Source organism: Mya arenaria, chromosome 4 (genome assembly GCF_026914265.1).
Source record: "Mya arenaria isolate MELC-2E11 chromosome 4, ASM2691426v1".
Lineage (NCBI taxonomy): Eukaryota > Metazoa > Mollusca > Bivalvia > Myida > Myidae > Mya > Mya arenaria.
In genome coordinates, this window is record NC_069125.1 from 55,699,084 (window position 1) to 55,715,571 (window position 16,488).

At 34.5% G+C, this 16,488-nt stretch overlaps 1 protein-coding gene across 1 annotated transcript in view; it reads right to left on the reverse strand.

Moving 5' to 3' along the window:
• Positions 1 to 1,465: 1,465 nt before the first annotated feature.
• The window catches only part of LOC128231203 (von Willebrand factor D and EGF domain-containing protein-like), an 18,335-nt gene continuing 3,312 nt past the window's right edge, over positions 1,466 to 16,488 (reverse strand). Inside the window, exons 4-23 of the mRNA XM_052943707.1 lie at positions 16,425 to 16,445; positions 16,001 to 16,178; positions 15,575 to 15,680; positions 15,317 to 15,403; positions 13,465 to 13,593; positions 12,501 to 12,572; positions 10,830 to 10,988; positions 9,513 to 9,595; positions 8,590 to 8,656; positions 7,502 to 7,684; positions 7,168 to 7,376; positions 6,543 to 6,843; positions 6,282 to 6,434; positions 5,888 to 6,077; positions 5,400 to 5,590; positions 4,370 to 4,462; positions 4,026 to 4,184; positions 3,788 to 3,899; positions 1,863 to 3,359; positions 1,466 to 1,602 (exon numbers count right to left, since the gene is read on the reverse strand). Coding sequence (XP_052799667.1) covers positions 1,909 to 3,359; positions 3,788 to 3,899; positions 4,026 to 4,184; positions 4,370 to 4,462; positions 5,400 to 5,590; positions 5,888 to 6,077; positions 6,282 to 6,434; positions 6,543 to 6,843; positions 7,168 to 7,376; positions 7,502 to 7,684; positions 8,590 to 8,656; positions 9,513 to 9,595; positions 10,830 to 10,988; positions 12,501 to 12,572; positions 13,465 to 13,593; positions 15,317 to 15,403; positions 15,575 to 15,680; positions 16,001 to 16,178; positions 16,425 to 16,445 — 3,944 coding nt within the window. The 3' untranslated portion in view covers positions 1,466 to 1,602; positions 1,863 to 1,908. The remainder of the gene's footprint in view (positions 1,603 to 1,862; positions 3,360 to 3,787; positions 3,900 to 4,025; positions 4,185 to 4,369; positions 4,463 to 5,399; positions 5,591 to 5,887; positions 6,078 to 6,281; positions 6,435 to 6,542; positions 6,844 to 7,167; positions 7,377 to 7,501; positions 7,685 to 8,589; positions 8,657 to 9,512; positions 9,596 to 10,829; positions 10,989 to 12,500; positions 12,573 to 13,464; positions 13,594 to 15,316; positions 15,404 to 15,574; positions 15,681 to 16,000; positions 16,179 to 16,424; positions 16,446 to 16,488) is intronic.

A 16,488-nucleotide genomic window follows, 5' to 3' on the forward strand; every position in this document is an offset into this window, starting at 1 on the left:
ATATTGATAGTTCTACATAACTTAACGATAACAAACTATTTAATAAGCAAAACATCGTCGTAACGTTGACAACTAACATACAATAGAAACTACAGGAATATAAACCCGTAAACTAACATGTTTTTGTAAGGAAACAACGGGTGATATTTATAATTGGTCATATTTTCATCTTCGAACAATGAAGCTATGCGGACAGTTTGGTTTAACTAACGGCCATATAGAGCGAATTAAGTTAATGATACATATGACCATGTGATTATATTAATCGGACAACCTTCGTAATACAAAATTGTATTCAACTCATCCAGGAAATATGTTAGTACTTGAAATATCGAAATTAGACATCACATAACATTAATATGGTGTAAGATAATGTATGCACACTTTTACATTGAGCATTCAATAGAAATTGTTTTGAATAATACTTTTCTCACTTTGCATTACACCAGTAAAACATAGCACACACATATTTGCAAATAATTCCACCAAAATAAACAATTCAGTGATTGAAGCCCCCACCCCCTTTTCAATAACTCGTATTTTATAAAATACGGCGAGTTCTCACTTTCCCAACCGCTATTTTTCCTATAGAAATTGAGGTTGGGGTTGGGGAGATTGTGTGTTGTAACAATAGAGATCACAGATGATTATGCGCGAACCTTGCTATACTGTGCTGAAAAAGTTGTGTTTCAAGTTTTGAGAAAGTTGTTCTTAAATTTCATAGAATAACACAAACATAGAGCTGATTTTTATTTGCAATTCATAAAAGTTCATATAGTTAAAAGCAAGAATGTACTATACTATGAAGAAAAACAGTAGAATTACAAATGCACGTGAAGTTAGCAGCATAGCGGCGAGAAGTTAGCGGCCTAGCGGCGTGAGGTTGGCGGCATTGGCCTATTTTTTTTCCAAGCAATTGATAATGCGTTTTTTTAAACAATGATAAATCAGTTTTTATTCATACAGTTACATAGCGGCTTTAAATTGTTTTCTATTCAGAATATTTTTCTATACTTTTTATTCTAAAACAATTATAAATTAACATTTTTTTTTTGCACAAATTATCACTCGTACATGAATTACAAAGCACTTGGGTAAATGATGAATTAATATAAATGCATAAGTGTACAGCACTACTAATAAGAACAAAAAATAACCAAAGAATTTATATAACTTATGAATATATAATTACACAGCACACTCAAGATAGAATTAAATTCTTCATTAACACATTTTAACAGTACATGTATAACTAAATAGCACATATTAAAATATGTATAATTTATGTATTGATTAATATGAAATTAAAACATACATGAACTCATAATACAACACGTTTATGCTACCTATTCACACACATTTACTTCAGTATTACTAAATGGGAAAAATCATCAATTAGATGATGTAGTTCAGTGTAAGTACGTTTGTCAATTCATGAATTGAACTAATCACGGGAACGAGCTTTTATAACTTGATTCTCCGTTTATGGAATCTTTCGTGAACGAAGATGGTGTGTATATTTTGGCCCTTGGTATCCAGTTTAACTTTTCGCAAGGCGGGAATTGGCCATACGTGCTGTTCGAACAAGACATATCTTGGCTTCTGCAATTAAATAAAATTAATGTCATACTTTTTATCAGACGATTAAACTTCGTCATAAAAGTATTATTAATAAACACCGTGGCAATTATTTCGAATAAAAAAAACATCCCTTACAACTCGACAATTCAGATAACTGACTGTGTACAGATCGTTGTCCATAGAACGACAATTATTTCAATGTTTTTGAACGTATTGTGCGAGGTTAACACAATACTTTTCATGTAACAAATATTTAACGACCGTTTACATAACTGACTCACATATTATTAAGAGGTTGGATATTCAATAATATCGTCTTGTTAGCGTTCAATCGGCAATGTTTGTAGTAGGCTCTGCAGCAGTTGTCGTAGGTTCTGCAGTTGTTGTCGTAGGCTCTGCAGCAGTTGTCGTAGGTTCAGCAGTAGTTGTCGTAGACTCTGCAGTAGTTGTCGTCAGCTCAGCAGTGGTTGTCGTTAGTTTTGCAGTTGTCGTGGGTGCTGCAGAAGTTGTCGTGGATGCTGCAGTAGTTATCGTAGGTTCCGCAGAAGTTGTCGTGGATGCTGCAATAGTTGTCGTAGGTTCTACAGAAGTTATCGAAGACTCTGGAGTAGTTGTCGTCAGCTCTGCAGTAGTTGTCGTTAGTTTTGCAGTAGTTGTCATGGGTGCTGCAGAAATTGTCGTTGGTGCTGCAGTAGTTGTCGTAGGTTTTGCAGAAGTTATCGAAGGCTCTGCAGCAGTTGTCGTAGATTCAGCAGTAGTTGTCGTAAGGTCTGCAGTAGATGTCGTAGGCTCTGCAGCAGTTGTCATAGGTTCATTAGTAGTTGTCGTGGACTCTGCAGTAGTTGTCGTCAGCTCTGCAGTAGTTGTCGTCAGCTCTGCAGTGGTTGTCGTTGGTTCTGCAGTAGAAATCTTGGGTGCTGCAGAAGTTGTTATGGGTGCTGCAATTGTTGTCTTAGGTTCAGTAGTAGTTGTCTTGGGCTCTGCAGCAGTTGTCGAAGGTTCAGCAGTAGTTGTCGAAGGCTCTGCAGTAGTTGTCGTCAGCTCTGCAGTAGTTGTCGTTGGTTCTGAAGTAGTTGTTGTAGGTATAGCAGTAGTTGTCGTCAGCTCTGCAGTAGTTGTCATAGGCTCTTCAGTAGTTGTCGTATGTTCTGCAGTAGTTGTCGTAGGATCTGCAGTAGTTGTCGTCAGCTCTGCAGTGGTTGTCGTTGGTTCTGCAGCAGTTGTCGTGGGTACTGCAGAAGTTGTCGTTGGTGCTGAAGTAGATGTTGTAGGTACAGCAGTAGTTGTCGACAGCTCTGCAATAGTTGTCATAGGCTCTGCAGCAGTTGTCGTAGGTTCTGCAGTAGTTGTCGTGGGCTCTGCAGTTGTTGTCGTCAGCTCTGCAGTGGTTGTCGTTGGTTCTGCAGAAGTTGTCGTGGGTGCTGCAGAAGTTGTCGTGGGTGCAGCAGTAGTTGTTGTAGGTTCAGCAGTAGTTGTCGTAGGCTCTGCAGTAGTTGTCATAGGCTCTGCAGTAGTTGTCGTAGGTTTTGCAACAGTTGTCGTAGGCTCTGCAGTAATTGTCGTAGGCGCTGCAGTACTTGTCGTTAGTTCTGCAGTTGTTGTCGTAGGTTCGGCAGTAGTTGTCGTAGGTTCTGCTGTAGTACTCGTAGGTTGAGCTGTAGTAATCGTAGGTTGAGCGGTAGTTAGCGTTTGTACTGCAGTTGTTGTTGCAGATTCTTCGATAGTTGTTGTAGGGTTTGTTGTAATTGTGGCAATAGCCGTCGTTGTCGTACAATGTGCTTTAAATACAAAATTGTATTAAATGAGTAAAATAATTGAAGGGCTTAATAGACTACTTTCTCTTAGTTCCTAATAACGCGATTTAGGGGGTACATGCGTAAGAGTGAAAACAGGAGAAAATGTGCAAAAACAAACTACATGCATGGACGGGTAAAACATCGCGTTCCAAAAGAGATAAAAACTGTTACATTGTTTTTTTGGCATTGCTCTGTAGAAACTAGACAAGTTAGGACGATTATGCTACTTATTTTAGGGTTAAACACAACATATCACGATTTGGGAACGACATAGTTCAGCAAACATACCAGTTACAATGGTATGTCATTTGTATTTCTTGATTTGCTTTACATACTTATTAATCTCATTGAACTATTTCCCGTTTTAAGTTCGATTTAGAACAAGATCACATTAATCCTCTTTGTTTTACCTTCAGACCAGCCAGTAGCATTGGCAGAGGCGTTACAACGCAGACAAGTATTATTAAACTGAGAAATTTCACCATCAAAATGACACGTGTTGTCGATAAAGCATCCGCTTTTCTGAAATTGTAAAAATACCTGTATGAGAAGTTGTAATTTGGATCCGGCATCTTGGGTATAAAGCAAAAATGACTCAATATTACAATTTTAAGAGTTTTTTTCAGCGCGATATGACGATCAACTTACGGTGTTTAAAACGACAGTTCCGTTCGTATTTTCATCGTAAGCAACATGTTGGCATGTCGAATCAAACACATAGACAGTTTTGGTATTGCCATAATTAGAGCCATCGTTACTTGCTGAAACCTCGTACTTGACTGCAAATGCATCGACGGCATACTTGTTCTTGGCAAAAGTAACACAACTTGTTATATTGTTTTCTCGGAAAATATTTGCACAAAATATATTATTATTTATCCCAATGAAATGCAAGACTGGCATAAAGGCTTAAAGCACTGAACAACGTTCGTTATATGTTTACCAACTATGTAACAGACAAAACAAACTAAAACCAAACCATGGTCACTTACAAGATCGGAACAGCAGGCCCCAGTGAATATATCTTCGTATGAACCGTTTGAACGATATTTAGAAACTAGTTCTTCAGTCCCATTTATAGATATCTAAAATGAACAAATCGGGTACAACATTCTGCAAGACAAAGCTCATCACTGCCACTGGTACAGATTTGGACGACCTACAATGGTAAGCTACTTTTTCTCCGGTTAATTTTTTGGTTTGGTTTAAGTAATTCGAAATGTTAATTGGTTGGTCAATATTTATCCAATTATGACTGTTTACCAATTAAATCGTCAGCATGTGCAAAACCAGCCAAATGATAACTTGCGGATAATGCAGTGTGTTTTATACAATTGGCAGATATTCCATTATATCCCATTCTTAAGAAAACATTGAAAACTAAAACTAAATCATAAAACAAGAATCACGTCAATAGACCATGTCAACTACATTGTACACAAAGGATATCACAAAAATGAATTATGCTCCCGTATTTCCATTATTGTTATTGCAAAAGCATAGTTTGACATAGGTATTCAAAATAAAAAAGAAGCTTTTATTGATGTTTTTTATTATTAGCTAGATGGCCACATATTTCAAAGTTACAAAAACGCCGAAATATCGCTAAAAAGATTTTTTCAGAATTCAAATGCTTTTTTGTTTTGATCATTGAAGTCAATTAGTTAAACATAATAATGCATTAAAATTGAAAAAAATGGCAGCAACCTATAATGTGTGTCTTTAAATATATCACAATTTAAGAAAGATAATTAATTAAAAAGGAAACATAAATTAATATATAATTTAACAAGAAGATGACATAATCGAAACAAAATATCACATAATTGTACTGATGGTGCCGGTGAAGTCACAGTGAATTACGAACATTATTTGATAGCATTTGTTACAATGATAGTGGTGTAAGGTGAGCTCTGAAAGAGTTTGACCTTTGTCTTTGTCCGAATCAGGAATCAGATTTTTCTTCGACAAAGAACTAAAGAAAATTGTGCAAAACTGCTTTATAACATATCTTTGTCTTACCTTGAATGTCTTAACGGTGCATTGAATGGAACGCAGAATGGCACCGCTCCTTATCGCAAAACATTGACAGTCGTCGGACCTTTCAGCAGTGTCGCATTCGCCCCCTGTTTCAATGTCGTCTATAATCAACGGATCCCTTTCATCGATCGAACAATCAGCTCCATGATAAAATGTATCGCAAACGCACACGCCTGAAAATAACAGGCGCCAAAAGATTTCGACATGGTAACCTTATATACGGTATGAAATATTTCGTTTGGACAGCAATACTTTGTTTATTTGAGTGTTATAAGAGGTTATACGTGAAAACATTTAATTTTCAAACTGATTATTGTGATTTCAGTTGAATTTCATATACCATCTATATTTCTAAGAGAAACTTAGGCTAGGAATGTTATTTACATTGTTATGAATTAGATCGATATGCAACCGTCGACATATTTCCTGACAAGCTTAAGGAATTTGTTATCTGTGGAATATATATTGACCTTCCTGACTAGTATCAATGAGTGTGCAATTTCCGTTTCCTGTGCAGTTAGATGGGCAAGTATTTGCTAGAAAAACGTCTATCCTCTCAGTGTTGTTAGCCGCATATTCCGGTTGTAAGTCAATCATATTCTTCACCGCGTCATTATAAGACTCCACATGTGCGTTTGCCCAAACTAACGTTCCGCCAACCTTAACATAACAGTTTCAACATTATAAAACAACCGTATATAAACGGAAAAGGCATGTATAAAAGAAACTCGTTCTTGCATGATTTCTATGGTACGAAAAAAAAACACATCAAAGGGAAGCAGTCGATTAAAACAGAAATGTCAATGTTAATATTTTTAACCGGGAAAGAATGATGAAAGAATGAAAACATTTCAAGTTCCATACCATAACATCAAACGCGCAGTTATTTATAACTTCTTGGGGATTTTCAAGAGCCGACAAATCTGAATAACTCTTCACCGCCAAACTTCCGTTTATTAAAGCCGTGCATGCGTCATGCGCATCTGCTGCAGATATGTTCTGGGCCTCTGCTTGACGCTTGAAGTATACACAAACATATATATTAGAATGTCAGTTATTGTGCAAAATTGAGTGGTTAGTAAATTCTTACTAACATATGACGGACTTGATGTGAATGATGCATACCTTATACAAATAGTGCATAGGTGGGTCGACAGAGTTCATCAAATCAAAAAGTCGCCGCAACTCTTTCATGTGAGAATCTGTTCCTCGTTTTTTCCTGTATCCTTGGGAAACATGGCATTTTAATGGCGTTATGTTGTTTGGAAATGAGCACGTATAATATTGAGTAGAGGAACAGTTCGCGGCTCCGTTTTGACAAAAGCAGTACAAATGATTTCTTTCTTTCCATGACTGCAAACTTCGATCTGGGTTGATAAAAAGATTCTTTTCTTTCAAACCTGTATTTTGAGTGTCTGTGTCCATTCTAGAATGCATAGTGATATAATATTGAATACATTTAAATATATTTAAACCATAAAAATAAGAGTTACATGTAGATTACAATAAATTTATGAGACTTATTGAACCCCCAAGGAAGTCCTGTGTCACTGACCGTTCGTAGGCGTTAAAGCCACCATATTTCAATTGTTCAAAATCTTAAAACTCTAAAAGAAGTAATCGATCTATGTGAGGTTTATTCCGTCTAAAAATTAATATTTGCCTAATTTAACTTCCCTAATAACACAAGGGCGATCTCCGCCTTTTACATAAGCTATAATCCCAATGTAGTATTCATCAAAAAGTTTACCTCCATGACTCAGCGAAGTCGTTCTTATTCTGTATTTGCTGACCATTACTGCCCAAAAACTCATAAGTGGCATCATTGTTAAATGTTCCACATAATCCTTCAATATTGCTTAAATCTTTAGGAGCCATGTATATGTCTATATTCATCGTTCCTTCATAGCTACCGCCATGAAGATGTATTTCAATCCGTGTTCCAATTGGTGTCAGAACCTACAAGCATTGCATAAAACAGTCAAGAATACAGTGAAAACGTTATGTAGATGTAATGTTTTAAAATTAAGAACAATAGATAATAATACAGCTTAATACATATAACAATCATAGCATATACGTACCCTGTATTTTTTAGAGTTTATTTCTAGAACCTCCAATATTCCACCTTCGCCACAATGGGAAAAATCAATGTAATGGATTGATCCGCATCTGTTGATCATGAACACGTCCTTCCCCGCACGAACAGCAACACCACAGGCGCACATTGCACGATTTCTGTTGCATAGTTTAGTTTTCTGCTGAACCTATAATACAAGAACAATATATTGTTAATAGTGTGTCTATGCTAATTCACTCAAGGGGTCATGGTAGTAGTAACAAGCAACCTAAATTACATGGCTCTCTGATTTAACGGCATTGGATTGCAACTCATTTTTAAGATCGATGTACATATATGGTCAAACTTTTATTTCTTAAATACAAACTAATCACAACATAGAGTTTAGATATTGAATCAACTCTCAATTGAAAACCTTGAATAATACTTCCAATGATGGTTATTCGTTGCAGCTAAGGTTGTCATTGATGTTGTTGTTTTTGTTGCTGTTGTTGTTATAAGGTTGAAACAGGAATTGAAACATCAGGCTTAATTTTAGCACCGACTCATATTTGAAAAACGCTTAATGTACTCCTTTCAATAATGAATAATCGATTAGATGTTTTTGAAATTGGTCTTTTCAGCGAGAATTGGGATGACATCGAGGAGTCTTTTCGATAAAGATATTAGCCGATTTTAGCAGTTAATTTGAAATTTCGTTGGTATTTCACAAACATTCCTTTTTACGTTAGCATAGTGTGGACCTCGGGAATTTACCAGACATTATATGAGAATCTATCATTGTTATATACTCACTTTCATTTTTATCACTAATTATTTAATCCTAAGTGGCACAGAGGCTTTAAATAATTGGAAATGTTAATGCGTAAACGCTTCAAATTGTAAAGTTTAATTGTGTTACTCGTGATCCTCAAGTTCATTTATTCATAAAACACAAACAATGATTCCATGATTATGTTTTTACATAATTGTGCGATTTATATGTCTAAAAAGTTTGGAATGTTTTTTCCAATTGAGAAGTAGCCGACTTTCTTAAAAGCGGGACCCCCTCTGAGAATTGATATAAATGGAATCTATTTCTACGTATCTTACCTCAATATCATACTCCTTATTAATGTACATCATATATACCCCGGCATTTCGCTGTTGTTCGTAATGACTGTAACAAAAGAAAATAAATCGCTGACTAGTGCTTGCTTCTCAACCACGAGGTTTACTTGAAGGCCATATTTTCAATCGCCTCAAACAGGACACAGGTTTCCACCAAAGAAACGGACTAGCGCATAGTTCATGTCAGCTTACGAATTCCTGTATTTGTTTAAAAAATAATCAGTATTTACTTAAAATAATCAAGTTTGAAAAAACATAAATGCTCGAGAGATGTAGATAAACAAGAATGCCACGTATTGCTTGCAATACACTTACCCCCTGCCGGTTTGTTTCATCAGTAAGTAAGTAACAATATATTTAAATGATGATCGTATTTATCTGATTGCCCCTTACCATTTGTTAAATAAAACAGTTAACTACTTTAAATAGCATAGCAACCAGATGTTTAGTCCGACAAAAAATGACATTCATAAACATCTTATGACCTTCTATCCATACCAAGTTCAATAAACCTACCTCCCACACGTCTAGTGTTATTTTTGCAGGATCATCCAATCAGGTGTTAAGCTTTCACTATATTTGTTCCATAGCAACCACCCTTTTGATCAAATTTTTAAAAACAAAATACCTTAACTCCCCTTATGGATCTCTTTCCACATACTAACTTTCATGAATATATCTAATATGCTTTTTAGGTATGCAGAGATCAATCAAAAATGGTATATTCAATAATTTAGTTGCCATAGCAATCACAATAAACTAATATTCATATCCTAACGGCCCTCTTTCCACATTCCGAGTTTCATCAACTAGGTTGCATACTTCTTAAGTAATAACCGTGCAAAAACTGACGGACAGGCGGACAGACAAATGGTTAACCTGACTAAAATGTGAAATAGGTGAACCTTCCTTTTGTAGTCTTCATATGCGGATCGATATGAGAGTAGCACCACTTGCTTTTGTGCTCATCTGAGTCCTCGACAATGACCTTTAATGAAAACAAAATTATCTGAACATACATCATAGATTGAAGATGGCGAGCTTACTATCATATTTTCAGGCGAGTTGTATGAATGTGTTTATTATATGACGAAGAGTGACAGATTCGTTCTATAACATGTTTATTTCCGAAAATCACAACCTGCACCGCTAATTAACCAAACACCACAAGCAAAACCGTTCCTCGTGCTGCATTGATTGCAGGTACAGGTATGTAGTAACCGGAATAATGTAAAACTAACAATACCTGGTATTTCCGATTTTTTACATTTCGTTTGAAAAAAAAAATGCTGAGATAAAATTCAAAATTAAATATATAAACACAGTAAAACAATGTCAAAAGTTGCTTTCTTTTCATTTTGATGAATTATATAATAAAAGGTCTTCAAATGTGAACAAACACAAATTGACATCAACCCATTTTCAATTTATGGTTCTTAAAAAGTGAAATATTAAAAAATAAATAAATGCTTTAAGTTTCATTCGTTTACAAGTATATTTTTTTATTGAAAGCTTGCTATTGAAATATCTTTGAAAGTCAACGTATAATTGCTTATAATCAATCCTTGGAATTTCATTAACGTTTATCCATATATACTGCTTTTACACTGCTTTTCATATAGAGGCAGCCAATTTGATAACATTTGGTGACAGAGGTATTTAAAAAATAAGTAATATACTGATGTTTTTTTTAGAACGTGTTGTTTATTTGTTGAATTTGAAAAATACAATTTACAAAGGGCCATAAATCTGACAATATTTTATATAAGTGTTATGTTACTGTCACTGTTGATATCCTGAATGGTTAAAAAGTGATTCAGAAAAAAACAAATATGGACATACTTCGAACAGGCGAAAAGACAGACGGACGGACTGAACAACTGCATATTTTTCGAGGCACTTATGATACGGTACACTAAATGTTTATACATAGAGTTTTAGTACCAAAAAGAGTATAAGTGAAAACGTTAAATAATTTTTCATCAATTTGAATGATAAAACATAAAAATAGTTATTACTAAATTACCAAATGCAGATGTACAGTCAATATGTCAAATACATGTAAAATCTACAAGAATTAATTATACTATTCAAGCTACATCATGGGTTTTCCAAGTAGTATATGAATTATGAACTTATTTTTGTATGCATGAAATACATGTTAGTCGTATATCATAAGACAAAAAATATAAAGCAATGTGAAATACTCTCGCAAATCTTACCCGGACACTCGGAAGAACATAATTATGCCATAACGCGCTTGTGTGCGGACCAAAGCTGAGATCGATGTCAAACACGCTTTTGTCGTTGTAATTTATGTCCACAGTAACAATTGGGAACCGTATCTCTGCTGGCTCAAAGGTTCCATTTGCAGTCAGCGACTGTTATAACAAAGTGAAACATGTCAATTGGCAATATAAATGATTTGTCAAATACTATCAACATTTTTTTTTTGTGTCAGCGTGCGAGTCTTAGACGCGTTTAATATGCCCTTAAAAGGTTGTATTATGTGGCGATGAGTGTCAGGTTCTTTTAGATCGTATTCATTTTCGCGGTTATAATTTACAGAAAAATTGACCTATTACATTGCAACTTTTTTCAAGGAGAGCATTTCACTTCAAAAGAATTTCCCGCGTTAGAACCAATTATATCAAATATCAGATCCTACTTATTCCATTAAAGTTCGGATAAATAATACTGAATATTCGTCCCGAATTAAAGGTAGTGAATTCAATTTGAACGGTTTTAAAATAAAATCTTCGATCTACTCGCTAGTCAAGTACTTTTGCTTGAAAAAAAATGTACTAAAATTAACTTGTACGCGGTTACTTTCCAAAGTTTTCGAATACCAACGTGTCTGTATGTTAAGCACAAGAATGCTGAGTTTATCTATGGATTTGTCTTTAACTCCATGGTAACATTATAGCCGAATGGGAGACGAATAAGCTTGGACTTCACTTAAAAATATCAATAGTTATAAGACTGGACTTTTAGGTAGCTAATGAGTTAAGATAGTTTGGGAGTGTAGTAGGGGTCAGAAGGGTCACCGTCATTGTCGCTGTAACACAAACCAGGAGAATGGTTTCCGCTCAATAACACACGCCGTGTGGAAGATACAATTGATGTATGTAGTAAAAAGTCTGAAATGTGTTCAACCTGATCGCCTGCAAACTGTAAATATTGGATAATTACATTGATTACAATATCACTTATAATCCCATTTTGATTGAAAGTGTTCCATTGCAAACCCATCTTTCTGACTAGGATAATACAATTTCTTCAAATAGGACAGACCGGTTGACAAGTTCAATATATTGTGTTTTAGTAGATATATTAACTTATGAAGGGTGGCAAAATGGTAATGATTGGTAATTGGTTCTTGTACTTCCGTTTTTATGACGTCTTATATGCTATACTTCATATACGTGTTCACTGATCATGCCAAGGGTTACCTCAATATTGCCTAACAATGATATTTTCATATTTTTGCTAACTTTTTATTTATTGTAACGTTGTCTGTCGCTATCATATAATGTGTGTTTTGCCTTTGTTTACTTTGGAGGCTACCATTGTAATTCTTCTCAAAAACCGTTCAATTTCCAAATTTGTCGCATCTTTGTTGTTTTTTTTGTGTGGAAAATGTCTGATCAAAATCACCTTTCTCTTAAAAGTCAAAATTTAAAAAATTCAAACTGTTTCAATCACGAGAACATTAAACACAGTTACTTCAAATTATTTTTGTAATCATTAAAATACGATAAACTATTAGAAAGAAACAAATGTTGCTACTGTATGTGAAACACACAAAAGCAAATAAAGAAATAATTTGCTTGTTGAAGTAATCTGTATATATCGATAATGACTAAACAGTAAATGAATAAGAGTAAACTTACTGTTAGCACATTGCTGCAGTCCGTGGTGCCCTGTACGTTTCCGGTGCATTGAAGTATTTTCTTTTTACCCATCTGTCAAACCATGTAATGATTCAAACACAATTATTAATGCATCTTACAATTGAAACTACATGTAAAGGCAAAGTATCAAAAAATTGAGCAATGGTCTCAGGACACCATTTATAGACGCAATATCAGTGCTACACATCTATTAATGTTCTGTTCTGATGTTTAAATCTCGCAGGCATCCCTGATACCTAGGCCTTTAAATCCATATTGAGCATATGTTTGTTTTAACTTTCAAACTTAATAGTGTATGTTAAAACCGTACTATTGGCATGAAAAAAAATCGAACTGAGTTGACGTGATTACTCATAAAATAATGTTAGTTTTATGAGTTGAATCATTATTTTCAAGTTAACGCTGGAGACCTATATTTTTAATTTTGTAATTATTGCAAAATGTTACGACAAGTGTGCGGTAATGTGCATATAAACCAGTTTTACCCTCAATGAACTCGTATTTCCGGTGAATATTTTTTCATTGACCGTAAAAGGCGTTAATCCCAAAACTTATTAGTCTATTTTGATGCATGTGTGGTTTATTTGTTCAGTGTTCCTTTGGTCCTAACCGTGTGCCTCTATTCAGGATTATACTTGCTTTTTGTCTACTGGGCATGTCCCTGTTGGTTTCACTGTATTATGTATTGAATAAACCACTTTAAATTACAGGGACAATCCAAGTTTCCTTTGGTTCCAAGGTTTAACCATAGTCTTGTTTAACGGTACAATGATCAAGACCAAACAAACACAAAACACGAGACACATAACGCTATATGACAAACCATAATACTCATTACTGCAATCATGATATTATCATTTTATTTTACATAGAATTCAAATAAATCTTTCAAAAAATGAATAATAGAAATGATAAACTAATCGTTATATACATAGAGCCATACCTCTAATGTCAATGTACACTGATTAGAAATAGAACGACGTTCAAAATATTGACAAGCCACTGGGATCGTTGTTTTCAATACAATTTCTCCACTTCCTCCTTTTGGTAAATGTATTGTTCTATGTTCAATCTGTTAAAAATGGACCATTGCCATATGAGTGCATTCATATGTGAGATAAGGCGCCTTGACTCATTGGCACCAGATTTTCAAACTTCAAAAAATGAAAATCGAAAACATATCATTTGAAACTATATTATTTCGGTGCAAACAATTGAAAAATATTTTTTTCATAAATATGCACTTTGTACTGTCTATGTCGTTCAAGCTTTTCGATAAAATGTGGAATTTTATCAGTGAAATAACAAACTTCAATCTCAGAAATGAAAATATCAACTTTGTTACTAACCCCTTAGCAAAGCTAAGCACGTCACCAGAAAAAGATGCCAAAAAATTAACAGATAACAGATGATTTTAACCCCACCCCCGACTCAAAACGTGTCAACAACCTAACGTCGTCTTCACCCTTTACCTGGAAAACGACCTGTTTTCAAGCGAATCAGACTGGTCTCTGACAGTGAGGTATAATTGAATTGCCATATGTCATGAAACAAACTCTAAAACTAAGAAAAATTGTTTTGTTAAATGATAATATGAATTTTGCTAACACGTTCGACCTTTTTAATGTTCATTGAATTAATAGCGGCATAGTAATAAAGTAATTTATCCATGCCATGTTTAGTGCTTCCGTGCATTAACTGTTATTTTTTGTAATAAAGATACATCAATAAAAGTTCATTGATAGATGTTCACTAAATATTTACACTTAAAAACGAGGAATTATAACTTATCGGAAATATCGGAAAACTTTTAATCCACGAACCGAATGTATAAAGATTTATGGGTAAAATATATATTGAAATTTCACTGTTTCAAACAGAAAAAATCACTTTGATATTTATTACGGTTTTAAAACTTTAGACCATTCTCCGTTCCAAATCAAACGTCAGCGCGCCCAGGGCTTTGAAACAATTTCGACGACGTCATTTCCGTGCGCATAGATATTGGTGCGTTCTTTTCTAAAAAGAGTGTAAACAATTGACTGTTAATTCCAATTTAAGGCATATGATAAAAAAAAAAGATAATTCTTTGTTTCAGTGTGAACGCCAAAAGTTAATATTTCCAAATTTTGGTGCTCACTCGGTAAGATATTTAACGACCTTGCACTGAAATAAACAATTATCCTCGATATATTCACGTAATAATATATAAACAGTATAAAGTGCATATTTATGAGAAAAACAAATAATATTCGAATAATATGTTTTTGTTATATTTTTGTTCAATAATTTAAGTTTGAAAATTAGGTGCCAGTGTCTTAGAAGAATAATATATGTTTAACAACGGGATAAATGGGGCGCCTTCCACGTCGTTGTTATCGTCCGTCCTCGATCCACGTCTTCGCTATCGTATCTGTTCAAAGGTTTGGGTTTTATTATTAAATACCACGCATGGTCAACTTGTTTTTCATCAATAATTTAAAGAGGTCATAAAATGTTTACCAGGGTTTGTTGAACAAAAGTATCAAATGGACACAATTGTTGACATGTCATGTAATAACTCATGGAATCTACAAAACATAAATCCACAAGACTATGATCACATTTCGATGAATGCTTACATATATATTATGTACCTAGGTTTAGGTCAAATTGAATTGAAATATTTGTCTTTTTCTCATCTGTACTGCAAAATCACAATCATTATGCATGCATGCATTTATTGCTTGAATGTAAAATGTTTTAACAATCTTAATATTGTTTAAACCAATAGCACAAATTCAGAACAATCTCACTTTGACTCCTGCAAAAAACTCTTCACCGGGAACTTCGTCGGTTTTCTGGCTTTCCTCAAGTACTGAGACTAGAACACCGCATCTAATCTAAAAGTACAGATACCTCACATATAATAAAAGGGGGATAATCATCATCGATTGTACTTGACTTTTAATTTGTTTTGTAAATATAGCTGAAATGTCGGTTGTTTATGGTTATGAAAATGAAAACTGTAACATTCTGGCTTCGGACAAAGTGAAATTTAAGGGCATGCTTACCGTAAACCCAGGACGAACCGAGTCCATTATAGTTTTTTCTGTTAATGCTAGTTCTATGGAATCATTAGAAGGACCCGTGGTGGTCAAGTAATTACCCTCAATGTACCTAAACGTGAACGATAATATAGCAACAATCAGTACGCATGTACATACAATGGGATTACGTTTCATTAAGACAATGGAATCTGGACAAGCCCAGCAGGTGAACTTTGTTAAGCATGTGAAAGGTACAATGGTCGAGGCAAAACGACGAGAGACACGCATCATCATAAGTCAACAAACCGAGTACATAAACAGTAAATGAAGCTATTAATAAGTTCACGTTTTGTAGCCATTGAACGTTCAGTGCATAAAGTTTACTATTGGTTGTAGATTGAATAAATGTATTTTAAAGTGTCAACCTGTATAGAAGCAATATTATCTTACCAATTGACAGTGTAGAAATATGTGGGTTTCATGTTAAACGTGCACACGAAATAGGTAGTTGGTGTATATAGGAGTCCAAACAGCGGGCTAAGTGTGCTTGTGTGAATTACTCTAGTGGTGACATTGATAAACCCAAGATCAACATCATCTAGTTCGGGCGCTGGCACGGTTTGGGGACCTTTAAATAAGGTTCAATGTTTCAATGTGTATATTAAGACATTAACATTGTGCTTTTAAAAGAGTACTAAACTGACATACTCGTGTACATTCACATCAAAAGTTAAAAGTACTGTTTATCAATTATCAATGTAAAATGGCGAAACAAATGCAGCTTTTATAACAATGATATACATATTTTATGTTTCTTGTAAACATTTCAATACGTTCTTAATTTCATAGTTAAGTAATACATTTAAGCTCTTACCGTATAGTGTCTGACCTTCGTCTAAAACATTCGAAAAGAAAACAACTTTATACATGTGTAGGTT